This window comes from Sus scrofa, chromosome 17, assembly GCF_054392235.1.
Source record: "Sus scrofa isolate SSC_HxYL_T2T_F1_AM1 chromosome 17, Sscrofa_HxYL_maternal_Yorkshire_Landrace_v2.0, whole genome shotgun sequence".
Classification (NCBI taxonomy): Eukaryota; Metazoa; Chordata; class Mammalia; order Artiodactyla; family Suidae; genus Sus; species Sus scrofa.
This window is the reverse complement of record NC_139399.1, coordinates 48,990,053-49,004,741: the sequence shown is the minus strand read 5'-3', so window position 1 is coordinate 49,004,741 and position 14,689 is coordinate 48,990,053. Positions and strand designations below refer to the sequence as shown.

At 49.6% G+C, this 14,689-nt stretch overlaps 1 protein-coding gene across 26 annotated transcripts in view; it reads left to right on the top strand.

Moving 5' to 3' along the window:
- The first annotated feature begins 671 nt into the window (after positions 1–671).
- The window catches only part of KIAA1755, a 45,833-nt gene continuing 31,815 nt past the window's right edge, over positions 672–14,689 (top strand). For 9 of the 26 annotated variants that reach the window (XR_014832019.1, XR_014832018.1, XR_014832015.1 and 6 more), the window contains exons 1-2: positions 672–949; positions 13,775–13,972. Coding sequence is in view for 19 of the 26 variants with exons in the window: in XM_085003289.1 (XP_084859415.1) it covers positions 947–949; positions 13,775–13,972 (201 nt within the window). In the remaining 7 variants the exon portion in view is untranslated. Of the gene's footprint in view, positions 950–11,935; positions 12,152–12,365; positions 12,463–13,774; positions 13,973–14,689 lie in introns of those variants that run through there. The other 17 variants (XM_085003291.1, XM_085003290.1, XM_085003297.1 and 14 more) reach the window with 9 other exon arrangements.

Below are 14,689 nucleotides of genomic sequence, written 5' to 3'. Positions count from 1 at the left end.
GAACAGTGGCTTGGCCACCTTCACGCAGCCAGTCACTGCTTGAGCGAACCAAGATAAGAACTCACAAACAGCCACCATCATCTCTGCGCCTTGCATTAGATGCTGGGGCGTGTGGTGGGCTTCACAAGGGAAGGGCATTGGGGCATGTTTACTCCTCGCCATCACATCTAAGGGACAGGTACTATCATCATCGTATCATCATCCCCAGCTTACACACGAGGAAACAGGCTTAGGAGAGGCCATGATTTGCCAGAATCCCCCGACTGGCACGTGGACAAGGAAGAGACTCAAGACACTGGACCCAAGCTCGGACTCCGATCTCAGTCTGGGCTTCATTCAGCGCCTGGGCCACGCCGCCGGGAGCCTCACTCTGCCAGTCTGTATAATGGGCGAGGCGCGGGGCGACGGCTTCCAGATGAGACGGAGGCCGGAGGCCGGAGCGCGGGGGAGGAGGGAGGAGCGAGGAGCGGGCCGGCTCGAGTTCCCCTTGGCAGCCGGCGCGGCCCAGGGTCGGGAGGGGGGCGCCTGGTTCTCATCACGCGCCGCGGGGCGGGAGGGGCGGGGGCGAGGCGCCGGCTCCGAGGGGCCGCCGTCGGCCGCCAGGTCCCACGCGGGGAGCAGCTCCGCCCCGCCCGCCCCGCCCCTGCGGCCGCGCTCGGCGGTGGCCTGGCTTGCGCCGCCCGCGGCTCTCCCCGGCTCTCCTCGTTCCCAGTCTCCGCTCCTCTCTTCTCTGTCTCCCTCCGCCCGCCCCCCTCGCCACCCCCCCAACCCCCGTTTCCCTGGCTCCCCTTGGAGATGAGGCCAGAGTTGGCGCCCTGAGCCAGCCCGCTCCGTCGGCTCCAGGGCTAGGCCGGGACCAGGGGCGGCGCAGGACAGAGCGACGCCGGGCGGGACCCACGGAGCCGGTGCCCAGGAGAGAAGCAGCCGCCGCTTGCACCCTGTCACCATGGTAACGCCTGCCAAGGCCTGGACCACCTTGCTCGGACCCCTTTTGATGAAGCACAGCCCTTGGGGGGGGTGTCGGGGGTGGGGGGCGGACAGATTCCTACCTTTTCGGCTGAGGCAACTCTCGGTTCCTGGCCAGGGGTCTGTGCTTCAGGGTCCCCACTAGGAGGGGTGGGCTGGAGAGTGCAAGACTCCAGCTCTGGTGCAGTTTTCTCTCCCGGCTCCATCCGTCCATGTGTGAGGTGGATGGAGTCAGACTGGATGGCTGGTAAACTTGAACACTGCCCGTCCCACAGCACAGATCAGAGCTGGAATCCTAGCTCTGGAGCTTGGACGGACTTGGGGGTGGTGTGGCATTTGAGACTTGGGCTGAGGGGGAGGTATGCCTACTGTACCCATAGGGGTTTGGATGGGGAGGGGAGTTAAAGTCCCCTCTCAGCCCAGTCGGCCAGCACAGAGCAAGGAGGGTCGAGGGTGCTGAGTGGAGAAGAGGGAGTCGTTTGGCAAAACTTGGGGTGATGTTGCCACTTTAGACTCAGGGCAGCAAAGTCAGATCTGCACATTGTCCTGACGCCATGGGTAATGGGTGGGGATGTCTGCCTGGGGCGGGGGGGGGGGGGGGGGGGGGGGGAGGGAGGGCAAGTACTACCCCCCCCACCATGGCTCCCTGGCCTTGCACCCCAAGAAGACTGGGGTGCTACGTGTATGTGTTTGCGCCAATATCTGGAAACAGAGAATGAAAGAAAAGTCTGCTTTCAGGGAATCCCAGCCCAGCTCCAGATAGGCCCAGGAGCCCCTGGGGGGTGTCACAGGAGTGGTGGGGATTTGGGAAAGGGCTGTGAGGCCTGGCTATGGTTTTACCCCTTTGACTGTGATCCACAGGTTGAATCTGTGTGGGTTTTCACTATGGGCACACACAGAATTCTATAGACATGTTCACAGACACACACGCAGAGCCTCAAAACAGGCTCCCAGTGACACACACAGCTAAACACATGTGCCCTCACTCACACGAGCCTTATCCACCTGTTCTCCCAGGTTATTATTATTTTTGGGGGGAGGGTATAATACTTTTTTTTTCTTTTTTTTCTTTTGTCTTTTTGCCTTTTCTAGGGCCACTTCCTGCGGCGTATGGAGGTTCCCAGGCTAGGGGTCCAATCGGCACTGTAGCTGCCAGCCTACATACACCACAGCCACAACAACGCAGGATCCGAGCCTTGTCTGCAACCTACACCACAGCTCACAGCAACGTCTGATCCTTAACCCACTGAGCAAGGCCAGGGATCGAACCCTCAACCTCATGGTTCCTAGTCGGACTGGTTAACCACTGTGCCACGACGGAAACTCCAGTGCTATTTTTATTAACACTTAAAATTTCACTAAAAATGCTAAATTCTAGAGCCTTTAGGGTGTAATGTGAAACAGCATAACATACTAACAAAATTGTACTCAAGTATAGGGACAAGCCCTGCAAGGCTAGAAGCTCAGGATTCGAGAGGTCCTTGGTTACTGACATAATCTCTGTTTGACCTCAGACAAGACACCAAGCAGTCTTGTCTGTTTACCAAAATCACTCACTTCAGGACCAACAGTAACAGGACTGGAAAGAGCCGGTCTGAAACAAGCTAGGTTAGCTGGGGCTGTTGCAGCTCAAGTCCAGGATAGGAAGAATGGTTTGTGAATTCTGAAATCACTGATTTCCAAACAAGTCCCTAAGATGCTTTTCCCATCAGAGTCTCCCAGATTATTAAAGTAGGAGCATTCACCTGCATGCACAGCACAAAGCCATGCTCCTAAACCTGTGCATCGCAGGGCAGGTGTACACACATGCACAAGGTCACTCTGCCAGGAAGTGGCAGTTAGGACAGCCTGAATTCTGAAGCTGCATTCAGCTGTCATGGCCACCCCATAGCCACCTGCACCAAGTGGTGTTTGCCAAACTTTTCTTCATTTCAGACTTGACCCAGTTATTAATTTTAGAATCCAGAAATTCCTCGCTGAACCCCACACCCCTCAGATCGAGGGTCAGGCACTGGGTGGCTCCTCTCGAAGGGTGAACATCTCTTTCCTGAGTGGGGATGATGGACAGATTTTCCTCCCACCTTTGTCTTTAAATGTTAAAAGTTGTCACCTGCCTATCCCTCTAGCCTCACCTCTATACTCCAGACGCTCTGCCCTTAGGTCAGGGCCTCTTATGTCTTGTGCTCCCTCCTGCCACAGGACCTTTGCACATGCTCTTTCTGATGGGGAGGGGGAACACCTTCCTCTAATGAATTCCTATTCATCCCGTAAATTTCCATCCAAATGTCACCTCCTCAGGAAAGCTTTTCCTGATTTCCCTGACTTTCACTTCATCATGCTTTATATCTCTCCTTCATGGCAGCCATCCAAGTTGTAATTTTTGTAGGGTGATTTGATGACTGGCTATCTAGTGTTCTGGCATAGCCTATCGTCAGAGCATATTATAATAGGGACTTAGGGTTTATCCAGTCCCATATTTCTGAAATTTCAGTATCATCATGACAATTTTTGGGAGTTCCTGTTGTGGCACAGTGGTTAACGAACCCCACTAGTATCCATGAGGACTTAGGTTTGATCCCTGGCCTCGCTCAGTGGGTTAAGGATCTGGCGGCGTTGCCCTGAGCTGAGGTGTAGGTTGCAGACAAGGCTTGGATCCCACATTACCATGACTGTGGCACAGGCCAGTGGCTATAGCTCCAGTTCGACCCTTAGCCTGGGAACCTCCATATGCTCTGGGTGCGGCCCTTCAAAAAAAAAATTTTTGTATATTCACTTCCTGGATAAGGTATTATAAAGAAATTACAAAATTTACTACCTATTATTGCTTAATACTTTTCTTTAAATCAACTTACTTTATAAACTGAAAAATACATATAAATAGGAAATTTTATTTCATGACCATGGAAAATCAGTATTCATTGTTATAAATAGAAAATAACTGTAAAAATATATACAATGAAGGCAAATCTGTGTTAGAAATTCCGGCTGGATCAAGTTGGATGCAGACGATTCCAAACCCAAGGACTATTTTCTTTTTCTTTCTTTTTTTTTGTTTTTGTTTGTGTGTTTTTCCTTGGCTGCACCCATGGCATGGGGAAGTTCCCAGGCCAAGCATTGAGCGTGCACCACAGCAGCGACCGGAGCCACAGCAGTGACAATACCGAGTCCTTAACCACTAGGCTACCAGGGAACTCATTTTTTTTTTTTTTCCTTAAAAGGAGTGATTGCTAAGTGTCTGGGAGGTGTCCAAGATACACTGGCTCAGAACTTTCTCTTTGGCGTCATTGAGAGGACTGGGAGAGAATTGGAATAACTTTCTTACCGTAATTTCACATCAAGTTCATGTCCTCCCCAGTCATCTTGTAGGTCACCTGTGAGCTGGTTGAGTCCAACTCAGTTCATTCAACATTGCCAAGGTACCTACCTCAGGGTGGTCCCCCAAAGCACCTGCTGTGTGTCAGGCCCCGTGTAAAGGACCGGAGCGCAGAGATGAGTAAGGGTCTTGGTCCCTGCTTTGGGGGCTTGCAGTCCCTGGGGAAGGGAGATTGCTCTCTGAGGATTCTGTGCTGTATAATGGGTGCCCTTAGCCTGGAAGCACATATGTCCTGAAAAAGTTAGAGATGCAGGTCGAGCAGGGCTCTGAAGGGTGGGAAGGAACTCATCCAGTCTGAGCAGGGAGGTGGGGGACTTCAGGCAGTGCTTTCCAAAGTGGGGGACCCACCATGGGTCCTAGCAGGGGAGACTTTGGATGGCACTCAGATGAACATTTTTTAATTTTGCAGATTTTTTTCTTTCTTGGCCACAGTGTGCAACAGCTTGATGTACGATCTGAGTTCCCAGACCAGGGATCCAACCCAGGCCACAGTGGTGAAAGCACTGAGTCCTAACCACTAGACCACCAGGGAACTCCCACAGCTTTTCAACTTAATCTGTATTAGGGAGTGATTTAAACAGTGCAAACACAGGATCATAAATACAATAGTAAAACATTTAAGTTAAAAATGAATTGACAGGAGTTCCCGTTGTGGCTCAGTGATTAACAAATCCGACTAGGAACCATGAGGTTGTGGGTTCAATCCCTGGCCTTGTTCAGTGGGTTAAGGATCCAGCATTGCCATGAGCTGTGGTGTAGGTCAAAGATGCGGCTTGGATCTGGCATGGCTGTGGCTGTGGCGTAGGCCAGCAGCTGTAGCTCCAATTAGACCCCTAGCCTGGGAACCTCCATATGCTGTGGGTGCAGCCATAGAAAAGACAAAAAAAAAAAAAAAAAAGAAAGAAAAAAATTGACAAAAAGGCAAATATGAAGTAAATAACTAATATTAAGGAAACAATAAATTAGGTTAGGTGAACAGCATGAAAAACTCATGAATGAGGCGCCTGGGTGCTCGAGAAGCCCTGAGCTGGTGTATAAAGGGCATTAGACATAGGAAGTGTATGCTGGGTGTAGACTGATGGGCCACTGGTGCCAGGCTGAGTTGCGCAGGTAATGGGAAGCTACTTAAGGTTGTTGAGCAGTGGAGGGTCACAGTTGGGTCTGTGTGTTAGAAAGGCCATTGTAGTGGCCAAAGGGGAGCCTGGCCCAGTGGCAGGGAGCCTAGGAAAAGGGCAGAAGAGCTGGTAGGTGTGTGTGCAGGTTCAAACCCCAGCTCTACCATTTACTGGCAGTAGAGCCTTGGGCTCAGTTTCTTAATCTGTGAAATGGGAATAAATATACGCATCCCATAGAATTGTTGGGAAGATGAGAAAAAACAAAAAAGGTATGAGAAATTCTTAGCATAAGGTATGCCGCAGAAGACTCGCTCAGTCAGAAGAAGCTCTAGTTATAATTGTTGCTATCCTTATGTGGTTTGGGTGGGAGATGGTGAGTGCCAGGGCACAGACAAAAGGGACAGGAAGGACAGGAACTGAGAACTAAGGTCCAGAGAGGTGACCTGACTTGCTCAAGTTCGCACAGATGATACATAGCAAAGCTGGGCTTGCACATGGGTCCTCTGATTCCCCTTGCTTTTCAGTTTGCTGCATCTGGGTTGTTTTCCCACTTTCTCAAAAACAATTTTTGTTTAATAAGGAGCCAGTTCTCACTCATACCTCTACCCACACAAAACTAAAAAGGCTTTAAAGCAGGAGACGCTTTAGTTGAATGTGAGCAATAACTTCCTGGCAGCCAGAGTTATCAAATGCTGGATTTAGACTCTGCAGCCTGGAGAAATTCAAGAGAAGCATCCTAGGTGGTTAAGCCGGGTGGTCACAACCTGACACCCACTGGCTGCATCTGGCTCACAGATGGGTTGGGTTGGGCCAATTCTTTAAAACATTGGGAAGTTTTACTAAAATATCAGTAGCCTCAGCAAAGCTGGGTGAAGGCAACACTTGGCTGGATGAGATGGGTGTGCATCCCAGGCCCCCCTACTCCCTATGGCTCCCCTGACGCTGAAGCTGACTGTCTGGGGCCACTCACCAAGGGGCTAGTGGGGTTATTTTCTCACACTTGGATCAATTCTGTCTTCTGCATCAACTCTCAGGCCGCTGTAGGCATTTGCATCTGTGGCTGCTGATTTAGCTCCTCCTTGGACCTGAGTCTAAGATGGATGAGACAGATCTTTATAAACCTTCTCACCCACTGAAGGCTAATTGATCCCATTTGGGAACCACATCCCAGCTCCAAACCTTCCTGAATCTGATAGTACCTTGACTTCTAGAAAGGTCCCCCTTGGAAGGGTCTTTGAGATGGATAAGGCCAAGGTCCCCATTTTACAGATGGGGAAACTGAGGCCAAGATGACCCGGTGAGGCAACGGTGGAATCTCACCTTCCCTAGGCTTTTCTGCCACGGGGGGCGAGCAGGGGTTAAACCCTAGGACACTGCCCGTGTCAGCTTTCCTCCACCTCTGCCTTCCCAAGCTGGGCGATGCTGATACTGCGTGATGCCACCATCTTTGCCCGCTGGAGTATGTGGGTAAATCTGGGTGAATTCAGCCCCCATCTCAGAAGGCCCAACGAACAACATCTGGTGAGACCATTTAAAAAGGGAACCAGACGTAAAACGCACACACACAATCGCACTTTTATATCGCCACCCCCCAGTTATAAAAGCTCTACAGAAGGCTGCTTCCAGAATGTTTGGAAAATCCAGCAACGATGAGGAAAATTAAAACTGTGACTTACAAGCCCCCCCCCACCCCTTCCACGGCCCTCAGGGGTAACTGCAGTTAACGCTTTATTTCATGGCCTCTTGGCTTCCACATATTTTTGCACAGTGGCGGTCATACTGCTGAGGAATTTTTCTTTAAAACAATTTCAATAGTCAGAAGAGTAGTTACCGCTGGCGTGGGGCGTGGTCTGGGAGGGGGCCTCTTTCTGGTGTGGTGGAAATCTTGTATAGCAATTGGGATAGTGGTTCCAGGGGTACCCACCGAGGTAAAAATGCATCAATGCATCCACTTTATACTTGTGTTTTTTTACTTCATAAAGATAAGACCTAAGATGACAGTAATAGCAGAGGCTCATGGCAAAGACATCGAAACGAGTTTACAGACACCCATATTCTCAATCTTCCCGTGTCCAGACAGGACTGCTGGAAACAGTCACTTTTCTCTGATCTTTGGCACTGTCCAAAGTTCCGTGGATCAGTTCAGAGGGTCTGTGAGCATCATACTGGCGCCATTCCTGCAGTCTGGTCCTGGCAGCCTCCTTGGTGGGCTCCGTCTTGGCCCGGGGGTTGCAGGAGAGGGGGCCGAGGGGGCTCAGACCGGCTCTGGCCCCTGACACCCTCTTCCTTCTCAGCGTCACGCTGTCTACTGCCTCAGCTCCTGCCAAGGAACAGTTAAAACCCCAGCTCACTGGGGAGGAAGAGAAACAGGTCGATTAAGTTTCACGGAAATCATTTTGAGGGGCCCACGTCTGGCTGACGGTGTCTGGGTTCCTGTGGTCCCGGGCTGGGCTGCCCGGTTGATTCTGAGTGGAGAGTGGCCAGCTTTTCTCCCTGCAGCCGACTGGACCCAGTCCCCATGTGCTTCCCCCAGCACTTGGAGAGCTTCTGAGCCGCTGGGATGCGGGCCTGTAGCAGGTAATTCCTCTGGCCAAGAGCTCCAAGTCCTGTTAACCTGGAACATTCTTTCTTTTTACTGGCTGCCCCTTTTATGGTTACAGTGTGCGGCCAGCTGAGCCAGTTTGCGAAAGCCAAGGCAGCCTGGGCTGTGAGCCTTGGTTTGTTGAGAAGTAAACAGTGTCTTCGGGCCCTAGTGCAGGATGGGCAGCTGGGAAGCCCTCCCCTAAGGCCAGTGGCTGCTGGTGGCCCCGAGGCAGACTAGGCTCCAGGGAACAGGGGGTGAGGGTGGACTGGACTCGCTCAGACCTGGATGGGAGCTTGGTTCTGGCTTTTTCCCGCACTCTTTGATCTTGAGCCAGACCAGCCTCCGTTTCTTTATCTGCAAAATGGGCTGTTCTGGCTTGGCCCCTAGGGTGATTGTGTGGCCAAGCAAGAGAATGCGAGTGGGGGACCTGGTGCATGGCAGGTGCCTGGAAATTATGATTACAGGAGTGACTCTTGGATTCAGGAAGGGACCAGGAAGGGAAAGGTATCTTCACACGGAGGCTGAGACTTCAGCTTTGTCCCACAGGATGGGTAAACATAAATAACAATTAATAACGGTGACAACAGCAGCAACAATATTTATTTTTCCCAAGACCTCCTACATTCGTTATCTCCTCCTATCTCCAGAATAGTCATCCGAGCGAGGGACCATGGGAATTACAATCCCCCTTTTCAGATGGGGAAACTGAGGCACGTCATCGTTTCCCAGAGGTTGGGGCGCAGACCACAGCTGAGCCACAGGTGGTCACAGACTGGAACTAAATAACATGGAATCGCATGGCGATGGCGAGTGGATCTCTTTCAAACTTTCCTCTGATCTTCTGAGAACCCAGGGAGAAAGCTTCCCTCTGGTGAAAAGATGTCTCGAACACCTTTCTAGAATGCAGCAGTCTCCCTTTGGAAGAAAGGGAGAGAGACATGACTTTCGGGAGGTCACCAGATGTCTCTGGAATTTAATGGCGGTATTTTTTTTTTCATGATTTAGTTTTTCTTTAAAAGTAATTTACTTTATTGAAGTATGGTTGGTTTACAAAATTGGGTTAGTTTTGGGTATACAGCAAAGTGATTCAATTGTGTGTGTGTGTGTGTGTGTGTGTGTGTGTGTGTGTAATTAATTTTTTAGGTACCTTCCCATTATAGGTTATTACAAGATATTGAATACAGTTCCCTATGCTGTACAATAAATCCTTGTTGCTTATCTATTTCCTACACAGCGCTGTGTATCTGTTAATCCCATGCTCCTAATTTATCCCTTCCCCCACTTGCCCCTTTGGTAATCGTAAATTTGTTTTCTATGTCTGTAAGTCTGTTTCTGTTGTGTTTTTTTGGCGGCGCCCTCAGCCTGCAGAACTTCCCAGGCCAGGGATCAAACCTGTGCCACAGCTGTAACCAGAGCCACAGCAGTGAAAATGCCTGATCCTTAACCCACTGAGATATGAGGTAGCTCCGTGTTCCTGTTTTGCAAATAAGTTCCTTTGTAATTTTTTTTTTTGTCTTTTTAGGGTACCCGCGGCACATGGAGGTTCCCATGCTAGGGGCCAAATCGGAGATGCAGCTGCCCGCCACAGCCACAGTCACAGCAACTCAGGATCCGAGCCGAGTCTGCAACCTACAATAGACACATGACAACACCAGATCCTTAACCCACTGAACGAGGTCAGGGATCGAACCTGCGTCTTCATGGATACTAGTCAGGTTCATTAACCACTGAGCCACAATGGGAACTTGTTTGAATTCTTTTTTTAGACTCCACCTGTAAAAGAGATCATTATAATAGTTGTCTTTCTTTGTCTGACTTCACTTTGTATGATAATCTCTGTGTCCATCCATGTTGTTGCAAATAGCATTATTTCATTCTTTTTTTGTAGCTAAGTAACATTGCATAAATATACCACATCTTCTTTATCCATTCATCTGTTGGTGAACTCGTAGGTTGCTTCCATGTCTTGGTTTAAAAACAGTTCATTTTGGAGTTGTCTGGTAGTGCATCAGGTTAAGGGGCCAGCATTGGCATCGCTGCGGCATGGGTTCAGTCCTCAGCCCTGGAACTTCCACATGTCGTGGGTGTGGCCAAAAAAATATGTAGTTATTTTATTTTGCCTTTTTTTTTTTTTTAAGGACCATACTCATGGCATATGAAAGTTCCTAGGCTAGGGGTTGAATCGAAGCTGCAGCTGCTGGCCTATGCCACAGCCACAGCAATGCAGGATCCAAGCCACGTCTGCGACCTGTACCACAGCTCACGGCAATGCCAGATCCTTAACCCACTGAGCAAGGCTAAGGACCAAACCTGCATCCTCATGTATACTAGTCGGATTTGTTTCTGCTGAGCCATGATGGAAACTCCCTGTAGTTATTTTATAGTGTTTATGTAAGGACATACTTACCTCAGCTATATACATAGCTATTATAATAATATATGTAAATATTTTATGAATCAATATAAAATATATATTTAAATAAATAAAATAGCATGAAAACTATTCAATACATTATTAGTGTATTTTTGCAGTTATATTCTATTTAGGCCAATTGACTTTTTTTTCATTTTTTTTATTACTCACATGAATTTATCACATCTGTAGTTGTATAATGATCATAACAATCCAATTTCACAGGATTTCCATCCCACAGCCCAAGCACAGCCCCCCACCCCCCAAACTGTCTCCTCCGGAGACCATAAGTTTTTCAATGTCTGTGAGTCAGCATCTGTTCTGCAAGGAAGTTCATTGTGTCCTTTTTTCAGATTCCACATGTCAGTGAAAGCATTTGATGTTGGTGTCTCATTGTATGGCTGACTTCACTTAGCATGATAGTTTCTAGGTCCATCCATGTTGCTAAAAATGCTGGTATTTCGTTCTTTTGATGGCTGAGTAATATTCCATTGTGTATATGTACCACCTCTTCTGGATCCACTCCTCTGTCGATGGACATTTAGGTTGTTTCCATGTCTTGGCTATTGTAAATAGTGCTGCAATGAACATTGGAGTACATGTGTCTTTGCGAGTTGTGGTTTTCTCTAGATAGATGCCCAGGAGTGGGATTGCTGGATCAAATGGTAGTTCTATGTTTAGTTTTCTGAGGAATCTCCATACTGCTGTCCACAGTGGTTGCACCAATTTACAATCCCACCAACAGTGTACTAGGGTTCCTTTTTCTCCACACCCTCTCCGTAGGCCAATTGACATTGATTTTTCCATTTAAAGTAGTGATGTGATAACTACAGCAATGACGACTGTTGTTTAAAGAGCACCTTTCTTAGTGCTAGGGAATCTGTGTGTATTCTCTCCCTCACCCTCGCTCAGCTCTTTAAGCTGGGTACAATTCCAGTCTCTAGTTTTACACATGAGGAAATTGAGGCAGAGAGAGTTAAGTAACTTGCTAGGTCACATGACCAGTTAAGCGACAGAGCCAGAATTTGAACCAGGGCAGTCTTGCTGCATTCTCATTGCCAGTAAGGTGACATAAGAATCTTCATTTAAAATGCAATTATGGGCGCTACCATTGTGGCTCAGTGTGTTAAGAACCTGACATAGTGTCCATGAGGATGTGGCTTTGATCCCTGGCCTTGCTGGGTGGGTTAAGGATCCGGTGTGGCTGCAAGCTGCAGCATACATTGCAGATGTGGCTCGGATCTGGTGTTGCTGTGGCTGTGGTGTAGGCCTGCAGCTGCAGCTCTGATTTGACCCCTAGCCTGGAAATTTCCATATGCTGCAGGTTCAGCCCTAAAAAGAAAAAAAGAAAAAAAAAAAAAAAGAAGAAGAAGAAAAAGTCTAACATGGTTCTGTCTGGGCTCGGATCAAGGTGTTGGCAGGCTGCGGTTTTTTTTTTTTTTCTTTCTGGAGACTCTCAGTGAGAATCTGTTTGCCTTTTCCAGCTTCTAGGAGCCGCCCGCATTCCTTGGCTCTCTCTGCTGCTTCTTCCACGGTCACATTTCCTTCTGCCTCTTGCCTCTTCTGTGTTCTCTTCTGCTTGCAAGGACCCTTGTGATTGGATTGGGCCCTCTTGGAGAATCCAGAATAATCTCCCTAGTTTAAGGTCAGCCAATCGGCAACTTTTATTCCATCTGCAACCTTAATTCCTCCTTTGCCAGGTAAGGGGACATAGTCACAGGTTCCAGAGATTAGGAGGTGGGCTTTGGGAGGGGGGAGCATTGTTCTGCTTATCTCTCCTGTCGTCAGGGAGCCCGGGCTCCACAAGGGAGATAAAAGCAATGTGGGAACCACCGTGAGCACCCAGAAAAGTGGCCTCCTGCGCCAGCTGGGGTGGCAGTGGGAGGTCTGAGAAAGTCTCCTGGAAGAGATGACAGCTGACCTGGGTCTTGCAGGAGGAGGAGTTAGCCTGGTGGGAATGGACATGGAAGGCCTCCCCAGAGGAAGGAACAGCATGTGCGAAGCCCTGGAGGTGAGGGAGAGGGTGCATGTGCCGTTGCAATGGAAGCCTGTGCAGAGCAGTGCAGCTTGAGGGCAGGCCGGTGCTTTCTGAACCTTTGAGCAAGTTCCACCCGCCCCCCCCCCCCCGAAAAGTTGGTTTATTTATTTAATGACTTATTCTGGATGACCTATCATTAATTTTATTTTTTTAATTGAAAAATTTTAACTTTTTAATTTGAAGTATAATTGATTTACAGAGTTCTGTCAATTTCTGCTGTGCAGCAAAGGGACCCAGTCATACATATGTATACATTCTTTTTCTCATGTTATCTTCCCTCATGTTCTATCCCAAGTGATTGAATACAGTTTTGAGTGGGAGATGGGCAAAGCCAGGTTTGCACTGGAGAAAGGTCACTTTGGGGTCCTGGGGGAGAAGCGGCTAGAAGGGAGATTAGAGACTGGACACCAGTGAGGAGGTGATTCAGTGGGAGAGGTGATGGGGGCCTGGACAGGGCTGGGGAGCAGAGCAGAGGGAGTGGGTTGGTGAGCTATTGGAGGTGAGACTATAAATGTGGCTGAGGGTTGTTTGTGGGCAGGGCAGGCAGGAGCAGGGGGCGGGATGATGAGCAGATTTCTGGCCCAGGAGTCTGACTGGATGGTGGGGCCAATCACTAAGGTAGGGATGCAGGGCAGGGGAGGGGAGGAGTCGACTTAGGAAAGTATGAGTTGGGTTTATGTGGTGATGGTCTGTGCCGAATAACTTCTAGGGGAGACATCCTGGATAGATGAATATGGGGCTCATATATCCACCACATCAACTTGTATCAGTTAGTTATTGCTGTGTAACAAACCCACCAAACGAGTGGTATACAACAGCAATCACTTGCCTGATCCAGGTTTGCCTTTAGTGGTGGCTCAGCTTCAACCTGCAGGTCTGCAGGCCAGCCAGGTGGAAGGTTTTGGGGATGCTGACCTCCTCTTTCCCTCTGGCCCTGATCTGGATGCCTTCCCCCATTCCTCTACTCCACCTAGGACCAGCAGATGACATTTGGGCAAAGATCTGCAGGAGGTGAGGGAATGAAGTTGTCTTAAGGAGGAGTAGTCTAGGCAGAAGCAACAGCCCATGCAAAGGCCCTGAGGTGGGATTGTGCCTAGTATGTCTGAAGAACAGGAAGGAAGACCAGTGGGACTGGAGGGGGTGTGTGAGTGGGAGAGGGAAGCAGAGGAAGTTGAAGAGTTAGCAGAGGCCTTGGTCATATGGCGCCAGGAAGGTCAGGAAGTGGCCATTATCCTTATTATCATTGCTACTGTCACTTTTCATCCTCTCCTCCTGTCACCCACAGGACTCCCCATCCCTGGACACAGCCATCCAGCACGCCCTGGCAGGCCTCTATCCCCCTTTTGAAGCCACAGCTCCCACCATCCTGGGTCAGGTGTTCCGTCTCCTGGATTCTGACTTCCAGGGCGATGGGCTGAGTTTCCTCCTGGATTTCCTGATCCCTGCCAAGCGTCTGTGTGAACAAGTGCGTGAAGCAGCCTGTGTAAGTTGGAAGGGACGTGGGGCCAGGGGCGAGTTCTCCCAGAAGGCCAGGGGCTGGAGGTGACCGGAGAAGGAAGTGGGTTGGTGTGTGTCCTGTCTCAGAGCAAGAACTGGAGACGTGGGACGGTGTTCAGGTACCGTTGCTTGTCCACAAAGAAACTTCAGCCCTGCAAATGGACAGGAAGGTTCCTCGGCCCTTTACCCTCTGACCTCTAGGGGTCAAGCTATAAGCACCTTGACTAGCAGGTGGGGAGACCTGGATAAAGCATCTTTGTGGGTTGCCGGGCCCCCGGCAACTGACACTGTCTTGGCTGAAGTGGGGCAGCATTATGGAAATGGCAGAGAAGGTCCCAGACTTTCCACCAAAGCCCTTGTGGCATCAGGACTCTTGCTTGGAGACTCCTTCAAACCCAGATCTCAGGGAGGCCTCTCCTGAGCCAAAGTGGGAAGTGTTTTATGCAGGACTCACTGGCTGCAAATGACAGATCCTAACTCAGATCAGGAAGGGTGGTCCAGACCCAGGCCTGAGTTGATCCACTCATCCACCCTCTTGAGGACTCTATCTCTTGTCTCTGCTTCTACTGCTTGCCAGTGCCGTTCTTACAGGCTAAGTGTTCCCATGAGGGTGAAGCCCAGGGTAGCACTGGGATCAACTCCTACCCTGGAGAGGAAAATGAACTCTTTCCCATCAGATGCCGATAGAAAATCACAAGGAAGG